At 42.2% G+C, this 20,895-nt stretch overlaps 3 protein-coding genes and 1 long non-coding RNA gene across 10 annotated transcripts in view; 1 reads left to right on the top strand and 3 right to left on the bottom strand.

Annotated features, from left to right (window-relative positions):
- Positions 1-356, bottom strand: part of LOC142501352 (semaphorin-4E-like) — a 44,194-nt gene extending 43,838 nt beyond the window's left edge. For 2 of the 6 annotated variants that reach the window (XM_075611169.1, XM_075611172.1), the window contains exon 1: positions 154-350. The gene's annotated coding sequence lies outside the window, so the exon portion shown is untranslated. Of the gene's footprint in view, positions 1-153 lie in introns of all 6 variants that reach the window. The other 4 variants (XM_075611167.1, XM_075611165.1, XM_075611171.1 and 1 more) reach the window with 3 other exon arrangements.
- Positions 357-452: 96 nt separating this feature from the next.
- LOC142501353 (uncharacterized) lies at positions 453-3,172 on the top strand. Its single transcript, XR_012803474.1, has 2 exons — positions 453-707; positions 2,241-3,172. It is a non-coding gene; the product is annotated as an uncharacterized LOC142501353 (long non-coding RNA).
- Positions 3,173-7,421: 4,249 nt separating this feature from the next.
- The window catches only part of LOC142501347 (SURP and G-patch domain-containing protein 2-like), a 137,275-nt gene continuing 123,801 nt past the window's right edge, over positions 7,422-20,895 (bottom strand). Inside the window, exon 11 of one of the 2 annotated variants that reach the window (XM_075611159.1) lies at positions 7,422-8,005. The gene's annotated coding sequence lies outside the window, so the exon portion shown is untranslated. The other variant, XR_012803472.1, reaches the window with a different exon arrangement.
- Positions 10,275-20,889, bottom strand: LOC142501351 (SURP and G-patch domain-containing protein 2-like). The gene is given in 10 exon segments (XM_075611164.1): positions 10,275-10,340; positions 10,342-10,399; positions 10,981-11,114; positions 12,020-12,081; positions 12,782-13,128; positions 13,342-13,453; positions 14,029-14,489; positions 15,515-15,614; positions 16,633-18,093; positions 20,863-20,889. Coding segments are annotated over 9 exon segments (2,703 nt in total). The 5' UTR covers positions 17,996-18,093; positions 20,863-20,889.

Raw genomic sequence — 20,895 nt, 5'->3', positions numbered from 1 at the left:
TATATATATATAATTATATATATCTACACACATATAGATCTATACTTAAATACTTATACCCACACACATTCAGATATAGATATATCTACACACATAGATATCTATACAAAAATCCCCCTTCCCAGGAGTACGTGGTGGTATTATTATTATTACCGTGGGATCCCTGAGGGGTGTCTGCACTATGGCGCTGCGGGGGCCGCGCGAGCTGCGTCACCGGAAAGCGAATGGGGACTGGGACTGCATACACGCATCCGTAATGGCGCGCGACCCTGTTGTCCCCGCCCCTGACGAGACATTACTCTCCTCATAGAGCGGGTTAAGCGCGCGCTGGAGGGAAAATATTAAGCACTAGTGGGCACGTGCAGGGGCCGTTTATAAGAGCGGCAGGGTTCAAAATAACCGTCACCGCTCGGGAGAGGGACGAGGCTGTACATTAGAGCGGGGCGGGTGGGGGGGGAGGGGAAACGGAGCCAAGAAGTTGAATAATATAAAAGGAGAAAGGGGGAGTGCCTGAGAAATGGCGCGAGAGGGAAGTGCTAGAGAGACGAGTACGGGTGACATTGGGGAGAGAAACATAATGTAATGCAAGAGTGAAAGGAAGAGAGCTGAATAAGAGAAGTGACAAATATATAAATATGAAGTAGAAAGATAGATTGTAACATAAGGGAGATCAACAATAGGCGGGATAGTAACATGCAGATAGCAAGGTATGTATATAAATGAGAAGATAAAGGTGTAGATAACATAATTAGCAGTAGCTACATTAATAGCTAGGGGTTAGATAGATATAAATAGAAGTGTATTGATATAGAGACAGACAGACGTTGGTAGAGACAGTGACCGCTGCTCTTATAGTGCTGCCGTGCGCTTATAGTTGAAGCGACGCGAAGGCTTGATCGCGGGAAGTCAATTTGATTTTTCCAGCGACCGTAGGCAGACTTACTATAGCTACCTCTAAAAAGAAAATAGCTATCAGTAAAGTAAAATCCCCCATAGCAATTGGAAATAGAGCTCTACCGCATATGGACTATGGGGAGGTTGGAGATTGAATGAGTACACTGCCCTCCACATCGATAATTCAGCTTCCTAGTTTCAGTGCCTATCTAATAATTTTTTTTTCAACTTTATGTTTTATTCAGTTTTCATACATACATCAGTTATAAAACATAGTATAGCATGGGTCAACTTATTTGCTGTATGTACTGTCACTTCAATTCACAAATAAATACTACACAAAGACGGGGGGGGGGAGACACATTAGGGAAGAGAGGTTGGGGATGGGGAAGGGGGGACCCCCTCTGCCAAGTCTACTGGATCTGTCATGAGCCACTGCTTTTCCAGACCTCCCGACCTCCTCGTGCGCCCTTGCTAACCACTTGATCCGGGGCCGCATTTGTCCCTATCAGTCATGCCCGTCCTTGTGTTGCGATTACTGCCATTCGTTGAAGGAGAACTCACCTTGCGCTATCACAGCCAAATGGTGGCATTGCTCACCCCCGTGATGTCTGTTTGCGCCAGCCACAGAAACCAGACTTTTTGAAAATTTGAGCCAGTGTCATTGACCAAACTTGTCAATTTCTCCATCTGGCAGACGAACCAAATTCTGTTTCGAATCTTATCTATCAATGGAGTCGTGTTTTGTTTCCACAATGCCGCTGTCTCACACCTCATTGCTGTCGCAAAATGGGCGACTAATTTATTTCATCCTCTTGACAGGCCCTCCAGTGGTTTATTTAATAGAAATAACCAGGGATCCAAAGGAATTTCGAGGCCCAAAATACTCTGTAGCCAATTCTGTATTTGTTCCCAGATCGAGTGCAATTGAGGGCAAGACCACAGCATGTGCAACAAGTCCCCAGGCTCTCCACATTGTCTAGGGCACAAGGGGGAGTAACCTGGTACAAATTTAGATAGCCTAACCGGGGTGAGGTACCACCTCATTAGTACAAGACCGCATTATATGCGGATGATGTTATATTGACACTGTCTAGGCCCCTGGTCTCTCTACCCAACCTCTTTGACCTCCTGGAAAAGTTTAATACGATCTCAGGGTTTAAAATAAACCAAGCAAAATTGGAGGCTCTAAACCTAAATCTTCCAAAAGACACAGAAAAACTAATAGAAATTAACTTCAATCTGAATTGGCAACCCAAAACGATTAAATACCTAGGAGTTAATCTCACAAAGGAGGTTAAGTTGTTATATAAGGCAAACTACCCTAAACTCTTGCAATCTTTCAGAAAGGAGCTGAAGGAGTGGGCGACGTATGGTATCTCCTGGATTGGAAGAATTTATAGCGTGAAGATGAACCTTCTCCCCAGACTACTATATCTTTTTCAGACACTCCCCATACCTTTAGAGAGGGCAGACTTCAGAGACATGCAGACCCAGATCTTTAAATTTATTTGGAAAAACAAAAAAGCTAGGATACCAGCAAAAACATTAGTGAGGCCCAAAACTGCAGGCAGACTACCTTGTTCTCATACTATAGAGCGGCACAATGAACCCAAATGATTCACTGGCACACATATCCGAAACTACGTAGGTGGGTGGAGCTTGAGAGAGATATTGTGTGCCCCACTAGAAATTCAGAATCAGATTTGGTACCCAAAACTTAGATTAAAGCAGATCTCGAGACCGCTGTCCTCAATGATCAACTCATTTGCAGTATGGGAAGCCACCAAATTTAAATGCGCCCTGACCACGAGGAGCTCAATGATGACCCCACTATGTGGAAACCCTGATTTTGCTCCGGGGATGGACGAGGGACCCTTTTTACTCTGGAAACAGTGGGTACGGGAGGTTGAAGGATCTGGAGAGCAGAATCACTATTAAGACATTTACACAGATTCAGTCAGATAAAGACACAGAATTCTTTAGATACCTCCAGATCCGGGCATTTTATACCAAACACACGAACCATTCTAAAGTAACTAATTTTGAAACGCTCTGTGCACGTGGGCATGCACCAAGGGGACTTATCTCTAGATTGTATAAGGAAGTGATCGATCCTGGAGAGGGCAGCAGACAGAGACTTGACTACATGACACAGTGGGAGAGGGATCTGGGAGAAACATTAGAGGACGAGGACTGGTCAGAAATCCTTGAAGCAGTAGCAAAAACCTCGATCTGCACGACACTGAAGGAGAACTAATAATTTTTTTTAACTCTTCTCAGGTTAAGGCGTTTCCAGTTTAAGATAATGTTTTACTCTACCACAGTGTTCTCTCTCTGTATCCTGATCCTTGGAAGCAGCCATCTGTTTGGGCTACTCTTGATGGGATCGTTGAGGGAACCCACTACCCAAAGTGCTGCCCTCAGGGTTAGTGTGTGAATGTATTAAAAATGACTGCGTTGAGAACCTTCCATGTGGCATCTTTGTAGCAGAGCAATCAACCGCTGCAGCATAGGGAGCAGTGGGGCAGAAAGAGAATACACGTGCGTGTCCAGTTGAAAGCGAGCTGCTAGAGGGAGTCGCATAGCTCCTCCGTGCATGTTTTTCCTGGATAAACAGAATTTGCGCGCAGTTCTCAGGAAGGTAAATAATCTTAGCTGAGGGTACCTTTGTGAACTGCATCAGAACTGGTAAATCCCACTGTTTGCAAAGTAGTCCAACTTATTAGTTGAGAAAACAGATTGGAAAAAGCAGGCACCAGCAAAACAGGAACAAAAAAATTAAAAGAACATCCAAAGAGCATGTGCCCATTAAAAAAAATGATTTAATGGATTGCAGCAAGGGTTACAACAACATTATGGGGTACAGGGCCCCCCCACCAACGTGTTTCGAGCGTAATCTCTTTTTCAAGGTGTTATAAATGCCTGGGATTTAAATCATGTCCAACCACATACATGTGAGTATACATGTGCAGGATTCTACAATCAAGTTTATTTTGAACCTATGGGTTGTCTATTGGAGCACCACACACCTACTACATTTTGTTCAACTTATTAGTTGTAAATGTCGAGTCCATGCTGGGCGCACGTGATATCACGCTCGCCTACTGCAAAGACAATTTGTGGCCATGGGGAAGACGCGACAGAGACGTGGCGGAGGCGTGCCGTAACGTGAGCGGCCGCACGCTCTATTGTCTGCCTCAGAGGCACAGCCTTTTGTTTGCCCCATGCTAAGCATGGTCGCGACCTTAGTCTCACTCATTGAAAAGTACCCTGACTTTCAATTTTAAGTAAGTCTCACATTGGATGACTGTCCCTTATTTGGAGTGAGGCTTACTCTAGACTAGTGCAGGGGTGCACAAACTTTTTTGCCTTGTGCCTCCCTGCCTGCTCACGCCCCCTTACCTTGTCTGAAGTGTCAAATGATGCTGCGGGGTCACATGACCGCGGCGTTATTTGACACATTGCCATGGCGACAGCTACCAAAGCCGACTTAATCACGGTAAATGAAGTTGCAGAGGCTTCACGCGGTCCCCCGGCCTTTAATTTAAATGTCTCTGCAACCGCAGTGCACCCCTCTCAAAATAAAATCTCCCAGTTTGCGCACCCCTGCTCTAGAGCAAGTATGCTCACTCATGGAGTCATGCATATGACAGTCATTCATTTGGCATGATCCCACTCCCTCTGAGGCAGTTTAACTAATTTAGCATGTCATTTATTGGTAGGAAAACACACCTCTGGATTCAGAGTTCTTCGCTGAAGACATTCTTACTTAGTCTTATTAAACTGCTTTAGCGTAAGCCTTCAGCAAAATTCAGTTACTTGAACTTCGATTTGTGCCTCTATAATGGGAAGGTAGTAATCAGGATCATTCTAAATGAGTCTCACTCTTGGAGGTAGTAACAGGAAACCAGCCTCACTTGGATGCCAACTTCTAAAGACTCAAAACACTTATACTAAATAGGGACACCATCTTGAAACTGGCGAGACTTGACAGGTTTCAACTCATTGATAATAATACTCATAGAAAGCCGCTCAGCTGCGGTGTAACACATTAGTACTATCATTCCCAAGTTTAACTGGTCTGAATTATTCATTTGTAAGTCTCTTATGTCCCAGTACTGTTCTCCCCAAATCTGTATTATTTGTATCCTTAAATTGATTGTTCGCTACCAGCCACCTCCCCTAACCTCAAAAACAATTAATAAAAAATAAAAAAGCACACACAACCCAGACTTTACTTGGGTAGGTAGATCAGCATCTGAATCAGCACTCTATATTTAGCAGTGATAACTTTAATAGCACTAGGCTTGCGCTATTCCATTAATTATCAGGTCTACCTGATAAGAAGGTGGTTCCCTCCTAGTGGAAGCTCTGGGATATTATTTGTGGTTGTAGCGATTTGTTCCAGGATGTTGCTGCTCAGACATTTTGGAAGGCGCCCTACTGGCATGAAACAAGTGGGAAACTGTTTGGTTTTTTTTTATGATTAAATACAATTTATATTTGTTGTTGTTGTGTGGTTGAAGTAAATAAGGAAGGGGGGGAAGTGAGGGAGTGAGCTCTTGCTACTGTCCTAGAAACGGTGCCAGGGGTAAGTGAACTAAGTAACATGGGTTGTACTTTCCGAGGCAAGAAAGAGGACCCCTTTGGAACAAGCACTCGTGAGGTGATAAAAAGAGTATGAAAATAAATAAATAAACCTTTAATTAATTATTGGGGTTACAGTAAACACAAAACACTTAAAACCGAATTAAATATCTAGCTCCCAGTCCTATAGACTAGGCTGGTTATATAGTGCCTCAGCCTATTCGGAAGTGCTCACACAGATAAATTTTGATTAGTGAGCTACTTCCCACGAACTTCCGTGGAAACGGCACAGTATAGTTAAGTAAAGGTGTATAAGCAAATTATATATCCAAGTATAACAGTATTAATTACTGAACCCACAGTGTGAAGTTACATGGAGTGACTTAACTATACTGTGCCGTTTCCACGGAAGTTCATGGGAAGTAGCTCACTAATCAAAATTTATCTGTGTGAGCACTTCCGAATAGGCTGAGGCACTATATATATTTCTGACAGATTGTGAATGTGCCATGAGGAAGTCTTTTGCACATATCATGCATTTGGCTTCCAGCCTTTTCCTAGCTACATAGTAGCCTTTTAACTTTATATTCTCATGCGGCGTCTCTAGGGACCCTTATACATTAATTACATAAATTTTATTGCTGACGATTGGAGTACCCTATTGGATGTATTGATCTTTATACATATCTAGCATGTGAGTGTTGTGACACTGTACATATATCACTCACTACAATTTTCTCTATTAGTACTTCCCCAGAGTCACCATCCATTCATTGCAGGTATACCTTTGTGTCTTGTCCGGTACATCTCTGATAGGACAACAATCATCTACATTTCTATACCTCACTGAGGCATAAGCTAAACATCTATCCTGCATATGCCAGTCATTTAGGGTTCCCTAGATCCATACGGCAACCAGCCTAGTCTATAGGACTGGGAGCTAGATATTTAATTCGGTTTTAAGTGTTTTGTGTTTACTGTAACCCCAATAATTAATTAAAGGTTTATTTATTTATTTTCATACTCTTTTTATCACCTCACGAGTGCTTGTTCCAAAGGGGTCCTCTTTCTTGCCTAGGCAAGTACAACCCAGGTTGTTGTGTGGTTGACCCTGATCTCTCATGGGATCATGAGGCCTGTGGCCTCTCTAGATAATCTGTCCACACGTCCGTTGGCTTTGCTACACGTCAGGGATCCTTCTTTGGCATTACTGGCTATCACCCACCTCTGCCCTCCAATTTATGATCTACACTAGGTTTGCGCTATCCCATTAAGATGAGGTCTACCTGACAAGGAGGTGGTTCTATCCTAATGGTAGCTGGACAATCCTCTTGGAAGGATATTTTTTGTGATTGTAGTTCTGTATCGATTGTCCCAAGATGTTGCGGCTCAAAAGGACTACTATGAGACTGAATCACCAACTTACCACAAGAGTCCAGGTAGAGGACAATGGTTGCTTTAATCACTTTGCCTCTGAATGAATTGACTTTGAAAAATACATTTCATCTGTTTCTAGTAGCACACCTAAGCCTTATGAGATTCTAAAGGTGTGTGCATCCCTATAAATAACGTGTGTATTGATGCATTAAATATTTCACAAAAAACCTTTCCAATTTTTAAATATAGAACACACTTGGCCGTACATTAAAAACTTCATTATGGGTTAAATAGACTTAAACTAAATGAATGCCCATTGATTTGAATAGGGGTTAATGCCAGATTGAATCTTGTGAAATCTGCTCCGTAATGCTACATGTAGCCAGAGGAACAGGGTTACGGCATTGGAGAACAATGCATGCAAGAGGCTTCTTTTGACTACGGCATGGGTTATTTTTTTTAAACAAAAACATGGTTTGTGATGTTACAACAGCCCTAACTCTTCAAGAACACAAGATAAAGTACTCAGTAAATATGCAAGACAAAACTTTGTGGTATGAACATAATCTTTAATATGATTTCCTGAATGAACAGGGGGGGGAAGAGGAGGAAGGGGGTGTTCAAATGGAACATTGCACCGCTTTCTCTATTTTTGAATTACTAGCATGTCTTTTGAAGTTATTATTGAAACAGAATCTAGCAACAGATAAAAGGGTTCCCTACTTACTGTAAAATAATGGACACTGCTCTTCTTTAGGTCTTGCTACTTAAAATGTATTTATGGTGTGAGGAACCAACAATCATTGCTAGGGTGATGCATCTACCACCATAAACATACAAAAAGTGTATTATATGTCTTGAGGTGGGTTCCCTAAAATAGATATGTTCAACAGTAAAAGATTACACTATTTAAGTTCTAGAACAAAGTTCACCCTAACTGCCCCTTTACTTCATTCCATCAATAACACCAAAAATCATGCCATCTACATCAAATACTGTTACTATGCAAAAATTAAAAGACCATCTATACTGGAGTTTAAAGAAAGCTACCAAAAAAAAAAGGTCAAATATTGTGACCCCAAACATCTATACAGCAATCCATGAAAATGTTTTTGCTTCTAGTCTTCAGAGAGGTCCTGCAAAACTGAAACAGAAAAAGGTTGGTGACTTGCACAGCAGTAAAAAAAATAAAACGGTGAACATATTAAGGCCGAGCTGAACCCTGTATTTGCATTCCTCGCTATTGAAGGGCAAGGCCATATTTCAAAATACACACAGGACTTAATGGCAATATCATGTCCACCGAAAAAGGCTGGCACCAGAATATTCTCGCACTTGTAAAGCATTCAGTGTGATGCGTCCCACAAGGAATCTGAACCACATGCTGAAAGTTCACACTCTTGCTCTGCCAATAAAGGAACACATAATTTGATGTGCAGTAAACTTTCCCCCAACACTGTCTTATTTCAAAAGACGTTGGTGCCAATTATGCCCAGCTCCTACATACGTGGTAACAAACAAGCATAGGCTATAAGTGACAGACTGAAAATTCCCAAACTCTTGCAACAAGCAATGATTCCCAGTCTCACTTTAAAGCTGCAGTTCAGTCAATATCCTGCATGTGTGTTTTTTTAAAATAAATCAGTTCTGTAGTAAGAAAAAATACTTTTAGCATTTTCTGTTTTTAAAAAAACAACTTTGAAAGACCAATTTTCTTGTATTCTATTTTAACAGCCATTTGCTAAGGCACTCTAGCACGTCAGTGCAGGAGTGCTCATGAATATTCATGAGCTTCCATTGAGTGACAGAGGCAGAATATAAACATATGCCAGCTCTAATTATGTCACCAAATTTCACCTATCAATACATGGAGAACGAATTGACCGGCAGCTATGCAGTTCTTTAGGTAATTAGAGATTGCACACATGAAACTATTGAAGTAAAAAAATTAATTAAAAAAATAAAAAAGACTGAACTGCAGCTTTAACCGGCCAATGTTGCTCCATCCCCAATGCAGGGCTTGAATAAATGAAACTGTCTAAATAATTGTTCTATGTTCCTACACATCTCCAAGGGTTGTACAACTCACTGGGAAGAGTGAGGTTCAGTCTCAAAAGACCATCTCTTGTTGTAAACCCAGAGATATTTGCCGTGGAGAGGCAGAGGTGCAAGCTGAACAAAGCTCCGCAGTGTGATGTTTATGCACTATCTGAAATAGGAGATCCAGGTTTACGATCCATTATGAACTTCTTGTGACCTTAAGGAAGTCACTAGCTCCCAACAGCAATAAAAATCAGATTGCAAATGGTTCAAAGAGCAGATTCATTGTAACTTCACAACATAGCCAATGCAATTTGCACTGGTAGGAGCTATGTGGGGAAAAAGCAAAAATACAAATAAAAAGAAAAAAAAGGACTGCAGAATTAGTCACAACCAGGAAAATGATGCTGAAACATACCACATGAATAATGCGGATCAAATTTGTTTTCAGAACACACCTACGGGTATTCCTGGTTTCTCAAAATGGACCAAAATCTCCGCTTGTTGGTCTCCAGGACCCCTACTATCCTCTCAAACTAACCAAAACCGGACAATGGAACAGTGATGCCACAGAAGGGCTGCGAGGGAAGGACAGACCACTTCTAAATGAAATTGATGGAACAAGGAGATAAAGGGGAATCACAGAAACCAGTCAATTTCCACCATGGCAAAATGCTTGTTGGCTGCAAGAATCTGCTGCAGCCTTGGGGATTCACATTTCAGCACGTAAGAGGAAGATGCTGGTGTAATGTTACCAACTCCAAATCCTAACCTCATGTAACTGTAAATCAGCAGTTTTATTGCGCCTCAGATATGGTAATTGCAGAAGCATTACGCAAACATTGTGCCACTTCATGCAAGCTAACAGCACACAGACAACCTAGGCCACCGAGTCCGCTCATTATGAATTAAAGTTCACATCTGCGGAATATTGCAGACTTTCAATAGTAGTACGAGTTGTTTGGGATGTGCATTGAAGGGTTTTTAAACCGACCCCTTGTGAGCTTGCAATGCATTTCTGTACCATGCTTCTCAGTCACCTCAAATAGGTTCTGCAGAATGAAAGTGACCTCGGGTAATTCCCCCACCAGGGACATGTTAACCCACTTCCTTGTTAAAATAACAGGTATATAGCAGGTACATGGTTAGCCCCCTGGGTGAAAATGTATGAATTCCACATGAGGCACCATGCCTAAAAAGCACTTTTGTAAAACAACCTTCCCAAGTTTAGTACACATTCATATTTAGTTGTCCGTTTTCTCATTTAACGCCTACAAATAAATATTCTATAAATCTCTGCACAACGGACCACCACTAAAGAAGATAGATGCTGACATCTGAAATGAAAGATGGACATTCATAAAGATACCTACTTATTTGGTTATTTTTTGCTTGGACATTTGCATCATTTGACGGAAAACATCACAGTTGTCTTCTGTGGACTTCTGTGGTCTCACCACCTTCTGCACACAAGCCTTCTCCAGAAGAAATCGAACTCCTGTGAAAATGGAGAAAAAGCAGTTTTTAAACATTTTCAGAAATTAAAGCGTAAATCTGAATAAAACCAAACGGTGACTGGTTTTGGTCCTTTTGCATCAAATGTAAGAACTTTTACAAAAAAATAATCCTCTTTACTGCTCAATGACAAAAAGCAGGATCTAAGTAGAGGAATGTATAGTGATGTGAATGTAGTCCATATAATACATCACCAAAATGAGCAGTACAGAAAGAAGATATATAGGGCAGAAATATGCACTAATCTTAAAATGATCTAACTAGGAGCTACTTTGATCCACACATCAGCCTGTATGCTATACAACAATTTCTCTACATATGTTCCAGCCCAGGTAGTAACCCTACAGTGGGTTTTTTTTTACCAGTATTTGTAGGGAGGTGGAAGGGTTAAATAATCAGAGAGTTAACTGTGTGGAGATCCCCAGTTTTTAGTCTGTTGTGTGTAATCATACCCTGTATTGTCTCAATCGCAATGTGGTATTTCACTAAAATCCTTCCCTACTGAAAGGTCTTAGTTAGCAATGTCAGGCATTGACCAAAACAAGAAGAATTCCTGCAACATACACTTTGATGGGATTTTTCATCCCCGACCCGCTGGTTCCAAGTCCTTGTCCTCTCCATCCCATCTCACTCATCTTTTGGCAACCCAAATTCTGCTGCGGCAGCATCTTGTTGGCAAACTCCAAATCCTTTGGTTTCTTTAAAAGAAAAAAGTTCAAAAGCAAAATTTGCATCGTACATCACCAATTACAGATAGAACACTAAACCAGGCCACTGCACAAGAATAAATCTTTTCCCATCGCGCAAAGGCATTTTACAGTGTATTTTCCCAAGCAAAGCTTACAACAACCAGCTGGAAATAAGTGCAAAGCTGACTAATCAATTATAAAAATAAAAAAAGGTGTTTCTAAATACTTTTACTTGAGATTACCTGTATCGAAGACTTTTTTTTTTTTTTTAATGACTCCTTTGGCCCTCATACTCAAGCCAGAGATTTTATTTTTAACTCAATACTCAAGTAAATGTTCCCAAAAACCTGGTCTAACATTCCTATTCATGGGTCCATAATGCATATGTTCAGGTTGAGGATCCCACAGTTCAGGGGCAACAAATAGTTCCTCATAGCAAATTATATAATCTTGGGGGGGGGGGGGGAGAAAAGGCCTACATATTATGGTCGATTATAAAATCTATAGGGCCATATTTTGCAAGTGATACCAAGCCCCAAGTTACCTTATCACTCATTCATATGTATGGGCAGAAAGAGGCCTTATGACTTTACTCCACTTATTAAATAAGGCCCTATATCTTTATTCTTGATCTATATATATATGCATGTTGGAAGGGTCTTTTCTGAAGAAGAGACTCGGGTGCATAAGAGCGGTCACCAGTTGGAAAATGTATGGTCTCCTAAATATGCAGACAAAATTGAACTATGGTTACTGTTCTAGGAATTAATTGAAGGCCCAAATGTACATACAAACATTTCTGCATATCTGAGATCTCCAATAATGTGACCTACAACCTGCGCCTTTTTAGTTCAGTTATCATTTGTGTAAACAATATTACAATCATAAAAATCAAATTCGTGTCTGGTCCTCACCATCCTCTTGTTGAATCCACGCCCGCGAGGGTGGTCATACTCAATCCGAACTGAATCATGTACTAGAAAAATAAAAATAATCGAAATCAACAATAAAAAAAAACCCCACCACTGATCGCCCAGAGGTGTTAACATGGTCTATACAAAGGGCGGGTAAACTATCTTGAGACTGCAAATTGAGCCATGATCATATCTGGTGCTAGAGAGAACATGTCCCCGTAAAGGTGCTGTCACACTGCTCCTCTAAAGCTCCGTATACGAATGGGATTTTGACGTAAATTTGTTTCCTCCGGAGAGGATTCATCATCGCCAGTATCTTGGTAATAAGGGGGATCCCAGATCAAAAAACAAAACAAAATGCAGTTAAACTCTGGAGACCCCAGCTTCCTACCCATGTAATAAAAGGAAACTTTGAATAAATTGACAAAAACAGCAGGTGGAAATGTTCCTTTCAGGTGGAATACACAAATAAGATTCTTACAGAACCGTTTTCAGCTCAAAGACTGAAGTTTCAGAAAGTTATGTCCAGCAACTTTGTTTGAGTCAACATTAGAAAAGTGAGTGTAAAGATCTCAAAAAATTCAGTATTGCAACTACGAGGGATAATTATCAGGAATGTAAATCAGCCAGCAGTGAGAGAGAAATCCCATAGGCTGCAACAGAACATCATAAAGTCAAAAACCTGAAACCCTGGTTTACTGCATTGTGGTGAGAGCCATGCCCGCTGTCATAGCTATGCAATATTACAATAATGTCTCTTACCTTTGGGCTTTTCCACCATACACACTCTTTTGGGTGGCAGCATGCCAACCTTCAGTGTTTTGATCCTTTTCCGTGGAATTGGTGGACGTACAGGCGTGGCCATATTGGTGAATGCAGCAGTTAATGCGTTTTCACCAGGGGAAGCCTCTGCAGCCTCACACTCTGCTTCAATCTCTGCATCCTCCAGGAGCGGGACCTCATCCGTTCTTATGTTCTCCAAATCCCCGTCTTCCTCCACCATCGCATCATCATCATCCTCGCCTGTCCCCTCTTCCACTGCATTCCGCAACTCGTGCACTTTCGTCTGATAGAAGTTGTAAGCTGGGCTGCTCTTCTCATGTAGAAACCTTTGGTGAAGAACATAAAGGACACTTAGCCCCTTGTAATGTCACAAATAACTGCAACGGATTGCAGAGATTACAAGATATATTAATTGTGTGTCTGGGAGAGAGGGAGAGAAACTGCAATTTGTCCAAGTCCCAAGGAACCATTTGATTTCAATTGGATTGACCATCGTCAAAGGTCCTCTAAACTGCACAGCCTATCCCAGAGAAACTCACCATAATTCAGGGTTGCTTGCACTGTTTTCCATGCTTAACTGCTCAATTTCCGGACCCATCTTAACAACAAACTGAGCCAACTTTACAGCTGTATCCTTGGTCTTTGCATCAACTATGAAAACAGGATAGTTTAGGACAAGTGCAGTACAAGCATAAAACAAGAACAGATGCACATCCTCACATCTACTGTATTATTACATTATTCAGGAGTTTCCCATGTTGGAAAAACTGATGTGGGACATTTTAGGGGAGTCTAACAAAATTACTTACATTTGGACTTTACTAATCCTGCCCTGTGTTACTCTGGTGACCATTCTAAACTGTGCACCCATTTACATACGCAAAATGCATTAAGAGCCAAATTCATATTATGATTCAGCTTTGTCTCTTCCCAGGGTAGCCCCCTTTTCTATCACAAAATCCCTAAATATGATGGCATTACAATTTTCCCTTGCAGTTGTGCTTTGAGGCTTAGGGGGTTGCTCATTAAACTGTGAAGATGCCGATGGGGGCACTACACGACAGTGCGATCAGCAGTTTCAAAATGTATCTATGAATAAAATCTATTGTACAGAAATGAAGTGCGGATTCCTGTTGAGCCAGCAATGCAAGTAGTTTCTCGCCTAAAGAATAAAAAGGGTTAAAAAATCTCTGGGGACACAGAACCTCAAATGGTCATCTTCCTACCATGCAATAACTGTTGATCTGAAGACAGCTCGTTCTTCATACTTGCTGACGGTTCCGGAGAAACCTCAGCGATTGCTGGAGCCTGTGGTTCCGCGGTTGTGGCTGTAGAAGGTTGGTCCTGTGTCTGCTTATCTCTGCCAGTGACTTTTGCATCGTAGGCAGATGACGCCTGTGTGGCCTCCATTTTCACAGGAGACTTTGATGGCTTTGGCTGTTTTTTTTTCCTCCCCAGCCTTTGCCTCCTTGAGTATGCCAAGCTCTTGAAAAGCCTCTTCTTCACTGCTGCAGCCTTCCTCGCATACAGCATGGCCCTCACCGACTCACAAGCCAGCTCCTCCGGGGACCTCTTGGGTTTTCTGGTTTGAGTGGTTTCTTCCAATATCCTTCCTTTAGATATCTGGAAGTCTGCCAACTTCTGACGATAATATTTATATTCATCGCTGTCCACGTTAAACAAAAACCTGAAAATACAATAAAAAAAAAAACCCTCTACTTAACTCAAACGTCTCAAACAATGAACTATTATTTAGGTAAACTCGTTTTAAAGCATCGCTAGCCTTTTGGACCCTGTAAAACTTGAGATGCTGCATTAAATTAGCAATGACAACTGCAAACTCCTGGTGTTTATAGATCAGACCGCAAAAAAAACTAAAGAAGAAATGTTGGAAGTGCAACCTCTATGCGCCTCTATGTACAATTACAGCAATCACGCACCCTGCCCAGTTACAATGACTATTGTATTTCAGGAGAAACCAAGGGGAGGATATAACATGTGATCAACGCTGGCATCCTAATTACAATCCAAAAATATGCAAATTGGAAGTTGGCAATTGTCCTATACATACAAGTTTCCTAAACCGTCTGATCACAAAATACATCTGGTAAAACGCGGAGAACCATTTGGTTACTATGGACACATTAAAGTTTTTTGGGGGGTGGGGGAGACTTAGAAATACTTGCCTATATTTTTGATTGGGGCACCAACAATTTATTTTGATTTTATTAATGAAACAGACCACGACCATTAGCTCATGTTGGTCCTAAGTGGGACGACACATTTAAACGTTCATTTGCATTATTGGCCGTTAACTATTGATACCTCTAGTTATGTACACTGAAACACAGACTGTCTAGCTCATAAGGCTATGACCACAGTTCTCACTGCTGCACGTGCGCCGAGGACTGTGGCCGTAGCCTTGATGTCAGGTGGCTGGTTTGCTCTGTCGTCACAAGGAAACTAAAAATTCTTGTCGGTCGAAAATCTGGTAACACATCGCGATCACTACACGCGCGCGCAAGCAGCTACTGGGACCGGCCCCATTCAGGGGCGGAAATTGTTCCTGCAGGGCATGCCGTAGCGAGCGCAGCAATAGACACTGGGACCGAGGCCTATCTGCACATTCACAGTTCTTCTCCATCGATGGTTCCAGCTGACCATCATGCCAGCCCCCGCTTCCCTCCCATCCTCCTCAATGTGCTTGCTTACCAGAACGCTGGCTTTTCCCCCACCGGGTTTTCTCCTTTCACAGCATTTTCCAGGAGCTCGTCTATTGTTGCAATGACCTTTGGGTCGGCCGATTGTTTTTCTTACAAAATAAATAAAATTAGATTTTTAGTTTTTCGAATAGAAATAAAGATGGTTGAACAATCAATCTACTTACTGCTTTCTAACCTCTGCACCGTAGGGAGCCTGACTCCGAGCTGCAAAACATGGTGCGTTAGGATATCTCCTCTACATAGGTCTGTGCCTGACCCTCTGTGCGCAGTTTAAGTGTGTGAATGCACCACCAGCTAGTTCACCAGCTATGTTAAATGAAGTCACAACCTTCCAATCTTAAAATGGTTCCCCCTTCACTTATCCTAAGCATTTAAAATGACATGGGCCTTATTTGTGTTCTACACGGGAGGGATGTTTAGCAGACACTGCGTGAGGGAGCAGTTCTCACAGTACATAGTAACCTTGTGCCCTGCAAATACTTATACTGTCAGTTAACACAGGGGTACACAAGATTTTTTTGTAGGGAGGCGCAGTGGTAAAAGGGGCCCCACATCTTCCCAAGGCATTTAAACAGCGCGAGGCCTCAGTAACTCACTTACCTTGATTTAAACGGCTTCGGCAACACGTTGCAATGGCAACGTGGCATCAAGTGGCGCTGCTGGGTCACGTGACGTCACAGCGTCATTTGATGCTTGATATAAAGCGAGGGCGTGGCGCGAGAAGTGGGGAGAGCAGGCAGCGGGGTGCAGGACAAAAAGTTGGTGCACCCCTGAGTTAACCCACTGATTGCCAAAGAGCCATGCCAGATCCCTCTGCAGGCAAAGATGTGAAAACAAATTACTGAAGCATTGGGGACTAAAATGTATTGTGGCATTTCCAAACGAATAATACATTTCACCAAATGACAATAATCTAATAGAAAAGTAAAAATGTTCACTTCAGATCTAGGATAGATAGAAAATTAATTTTATTTCCTTTTTAACTCTGTTCCGGGGGCTTTCTGAACCACTTTGCAAACCCTTAATTTGTACATACTGGTTGATGTGAAAACGCAAGGTGTTACTGGCGCCAATGGCAGGAAAAGGGTGTTTGTTTGCAGAACCTACCTTTGCTCTTGGTTGTCGCTTTAGGTTTAGCTTTCTCTCTGCCATCTATAGCAGGCTGGGTCCTGGTTTTTAAGCTCATCCTGTGACCGGTTTTGTTGAGCCAAGCTTTCAGCTGCCCCATGAACTCTTGCCCAAAGAGGAACGAGTCGTCGAAATTGGGGCAGTCGAAAGGCTTCAGCTCCATTCCCTGAAGCCCTAGTGCATCCAAAATGTTACACTGCCTGGCGATGGTAGCCATAGAGAAAGTCTGCCCCAACAGCACCATGGATTTCCGGCACAGAGACACCGTGTTCTGGAGGACACTGGACAGTTGTCGTTCATCTTTGAGGAAAGAATGCTTCAGGTCATATGTGTTACAGGCTATGAGCAATGGAACAACGCTATTTAGCAGTCGCTGCTGAATAATCATCATTTCCTTGTCAAAGGGTTTTATTACGTCAAAAAGCTCATTATTTGCCTTGATCGTATGTTTTTCCTTTAACAGATCCAGAAGCTCGTAATCCACTTGGGGGTTTTTCAGAGTGGGATGATTTAAAAACTTGACACAAGAGAAGCAGTACTCCCTCCTTGACACGGGCATGGGGCATTTAAAGCATTCCACGATCCTCTTACAAGCCTCTGTGTTAACCCTGAACAGAGCCTTGTGCTGATTAAAGAGATCTGTATCATTTTTCACGGTGTTGAACTTGGCCCACTTGAATATCTGCATGCTATATTTGGCAGTGGCACTGTGTTTATCTGGTGTCTCCGTGTCAGGTTGCTTTATGAGCTTACTCGTTTCCTCCTTTGTGGGGATTTCACCACCTTTCTCTGCCCCACCACCGACCGACGGTTCTTCTTTTCGAAGTTGAAACTGGCCTACCCCATCTCCTCTCTGCAATTTCTTCTTACGACCTACCAAGCCCCGACGAGTCTTTTTGTGCTTTTTGCCCACGGTTCCCGGTGGCCTGATTACATCCTGCAGAGGAACGGCGTTGTCTACGCTGTAACCTTCCCTTCTCTTCTGAAACGGCTCCATCTGTTGTGATGGGGACTGAAAATCCTCGCAGATTTGTGGGTTGACCATTGTGTGCTCTTGAGACCTTATAGGGCTACGCGCGGACCCCCATTGCACACCTTGGCCATACTCCACACCCCTGGGCAGGTAGTCGCTGCTGCGTTCCTGGGGTCTGAGAGGATCGATGTTACGAATTTGAGGGTCTGAGGCGCCCATGTTTTCCTGATAATAGCGTTCTTTCCCCAAAGAGTCATCAGGTCTCCATCGGTCTGGTAACGTGTTATAGACTCTTCCTGAAGAGGGCTCCCCTCCGAAGTCGCTCACATTGTAGGAAGGGCGTAGTATATCATCTCTCCTTAACTCCATGTTCCAGCTGCTGCTCACAGGATCACGTGGAAGGTCACAATAGGAGTACCTTTCGTTGCCACTATATACAGGGTCATAGGGTTGTGACTTCAACTGTCCTGTTTATAAAAGGGTAGAAATGCCATATGCAAATGATTAAAATTTTTACAGTATGAGCATATAGAAAGAAAGCAATAATGCAGATTCGGCTACTTTTATATTTTCCACCTTCTACAAATTGCAAACCAGCCCAAAAAGATAGTATCTTGGGAGAGAGCAGGAATAGTGAAGTATTCTTCATTCAGAAAATAGCAGAAGATATCTTTTTACAGGGTGTGTTGCTCTGTGACTTATGCAAATGTACTTTCTAGTTGAAACTACCGAATCAGAGAAGATATAAAACACAAAGCTCAATCCAAACAGATCTTGATTAGGTAGATTCACAAATCCAGACGCTCCACACTGATCACCATAAGGCCTTGTACATGCCGGTTGTGTTTGCAAGGCGTCACGATCGCCTGCAGCAGGAGAGGTCTCTGTCCTGCATGCGGAGCCGATGGGGCGATGTGTCGAGGGCGCGGCCATCACATCACGGAGCTGGTTTGTCCTCATTGGGCGAACCACTCACGTGACCTGGCCGTCGTGCGGCAAAGACAAAGAAGTTTGTCTCGCCACATGTCGGCGTTCCCGTGCGCACTATGCACATGCGCATAGACCTACATTGGTTTCGATTTGGCACGAGCGGCCGTCGGAACCAGTATGGACGCAGCCTAACATGCAGGTCGCTTTAGGGGAATATAAATCATAGCAGAAATTTTGTTTTTAATTTATTCATCCTATAATATTAATAAATACATCCTCAAAGGTCACTGATGTTTTTCATTGGTATCTACTTCCTTAGAGGGATGAAAACTTTATACACACACATACACACGTTTGTTTTGGTTATCAACTTATAGTGATATTTTTTTATATAAATAATGTGCTTTTGGAATTTATCATATTACAGATATCTGTAATCGTTGCAAGGAGACGCAAGCAATTAGACCACATACTACATGGGTAAAAGGTGCCAAGGACAGATATCCATTTGTCACTCAAATTTAGGAGCAAGACGATCAAAATTAGTCTCGTTACATCTGTCATAATCGCCTGAATCTATGGATATGACGCACGTGTGTCTAAGTATTAGGGAAAGGAAGTTCTGAGTGCGTTTATATATTGAGGCAAGAAATTAAACTTTTTTTTCCTCTGTTTTAAAACCATCAACCTCGCAGCTGATTTACGACAGTGGTGGGCTTATGATGTTTCAATGGGGGGAAAATAGTACACAAGTCTTAGCAAGGTATTATGAAAATCATAATTCAACAGATGTGTGTTTGGGATCAAACACTTGAATTTTCCTATTTTTACAACAGTGACCTCTCTGGGGCAGGGGGGGGGGGTAGGGACCTGTGACATATGGTAACGTACTGTATAGGGAATTCTGTTTTATGCTTTATCCTGTTATCCGATCAAATCCCGCATCTCACACTCCATTCTTCTCCTCACTTTTAAAGCCTTACAGTCTTCTGCCCCTCCTTACATCTCAGCCCTAATTTCTCGTTATGCACCATCCCGACTCTTGCGTTCTGCTCAAGGATGTCTTCTTTCTACCCCTTTGTATCTAAAGCCCTCTCCCGCCTTAAACCTTTTTCACTGACTGCCCCACACCTCTGGAATGCCCTTCCCCTCAGTACCCGACTAGCACCCTCTCTATCCACCTTTAAGACCCACCTTAAGACACACTTGCTTAAAGAAGCATATGAATAGCACTGTGGATATTCTGAACACATGATACATAAAGCTTGGCCCCCTGCAGACGCACTTACCAGAACTCCCTCCTACTGTCTCTGTACGTTCTCCCTACCTACCAATTAGACTGTAAGCTCCTCGGGGCAGGGACTCCTCTTCCTTAATGTTACGTTTATGTCTAAAGCACTTATTCCCATGATCTGTTATTTATATTATCTGTTATTTATTTGATTACCACATGTATTACTACTGTGAAGCGCTATGTATATTAATGGCGCTATATAAATAAAGACATACAATACAATACAATCGTAAGAAACAGTTTTGCATTTATTGTACCTGTATGTTCTTGTAATCCTTTCTGTAATCTAAGCACTGTATTTTTATATATATTACACAATTATTTAATAATCAATGCTTTGAGGCTCTGAATGAACACGCTTTGTAGAAAATATGTACATATTCGGACACATTTTGTTACAACAGATATTTGTGTGTTAAGTGCATCGTTTCTTCTATAATAGAGGGACCCGAGACCCTGGTAAGATACATTAATTACACATTTTGCATACTTCTCGGGTGGTGGAAGTGGATATAATTGAAATTGGGTAAGGAGTTAATATTAACTTACTGAAAGTACGTTGCGGAGGAGATAGGCAAGTTGGCTAGAGTAGCCATGTGTATTAACCCTGGTTGCATATCTAAGTTACATGCTCACTTGTGTGCTGTTCGTGACAGATAGCACATGGGGACGGATTGAGGGGAGATATTGTTCATTTGAGAGGCCGTTGCGAAGGTGAAAAATGGGCCAGCTTGCGAGCTGTGTATTAACCCTTGTCCCGAATGCACGTCTCGCGCTCACAGGTGTGCCGTATGTAACCGAATGAATCACCATATCATAAGATCAGACAAAGGATGAAGTTGATATTTGAGAAAGATGTGACATTCATAATGAAAGACCTTTATACACAATGGCTCACATTTACTAAACAGTACTAACCTACGTTCAAGTGAACAGGCTGCAGGTTGCCTTTGTAATAGTTACTACGATAAAGTGTGTGTAATTCTCTTTAATTTGGGTTGTGTAAACGTACCTTCCAGCTGAAACTGCTTAATCGTTTCTTGGA

This window comes from Ascaphus truei, chromosome 8 (genome assembly GCF_040206685.1).
Source record: "Ascaphus truei isolate aAscTru1 chromosome 8, aAscTru1.hap1, whole genome shotgun sequence".
Taxonomy (NCBI): domain Eukaryota; kingdom Metazoa; phylum Chordata; class Amphibia; order Anura; family Ascaphidae; genus Ascaphus; species Ascaphus truei.
This window is presented reverse-complemented; position numbering and strand designations above follow the sequence as displayed.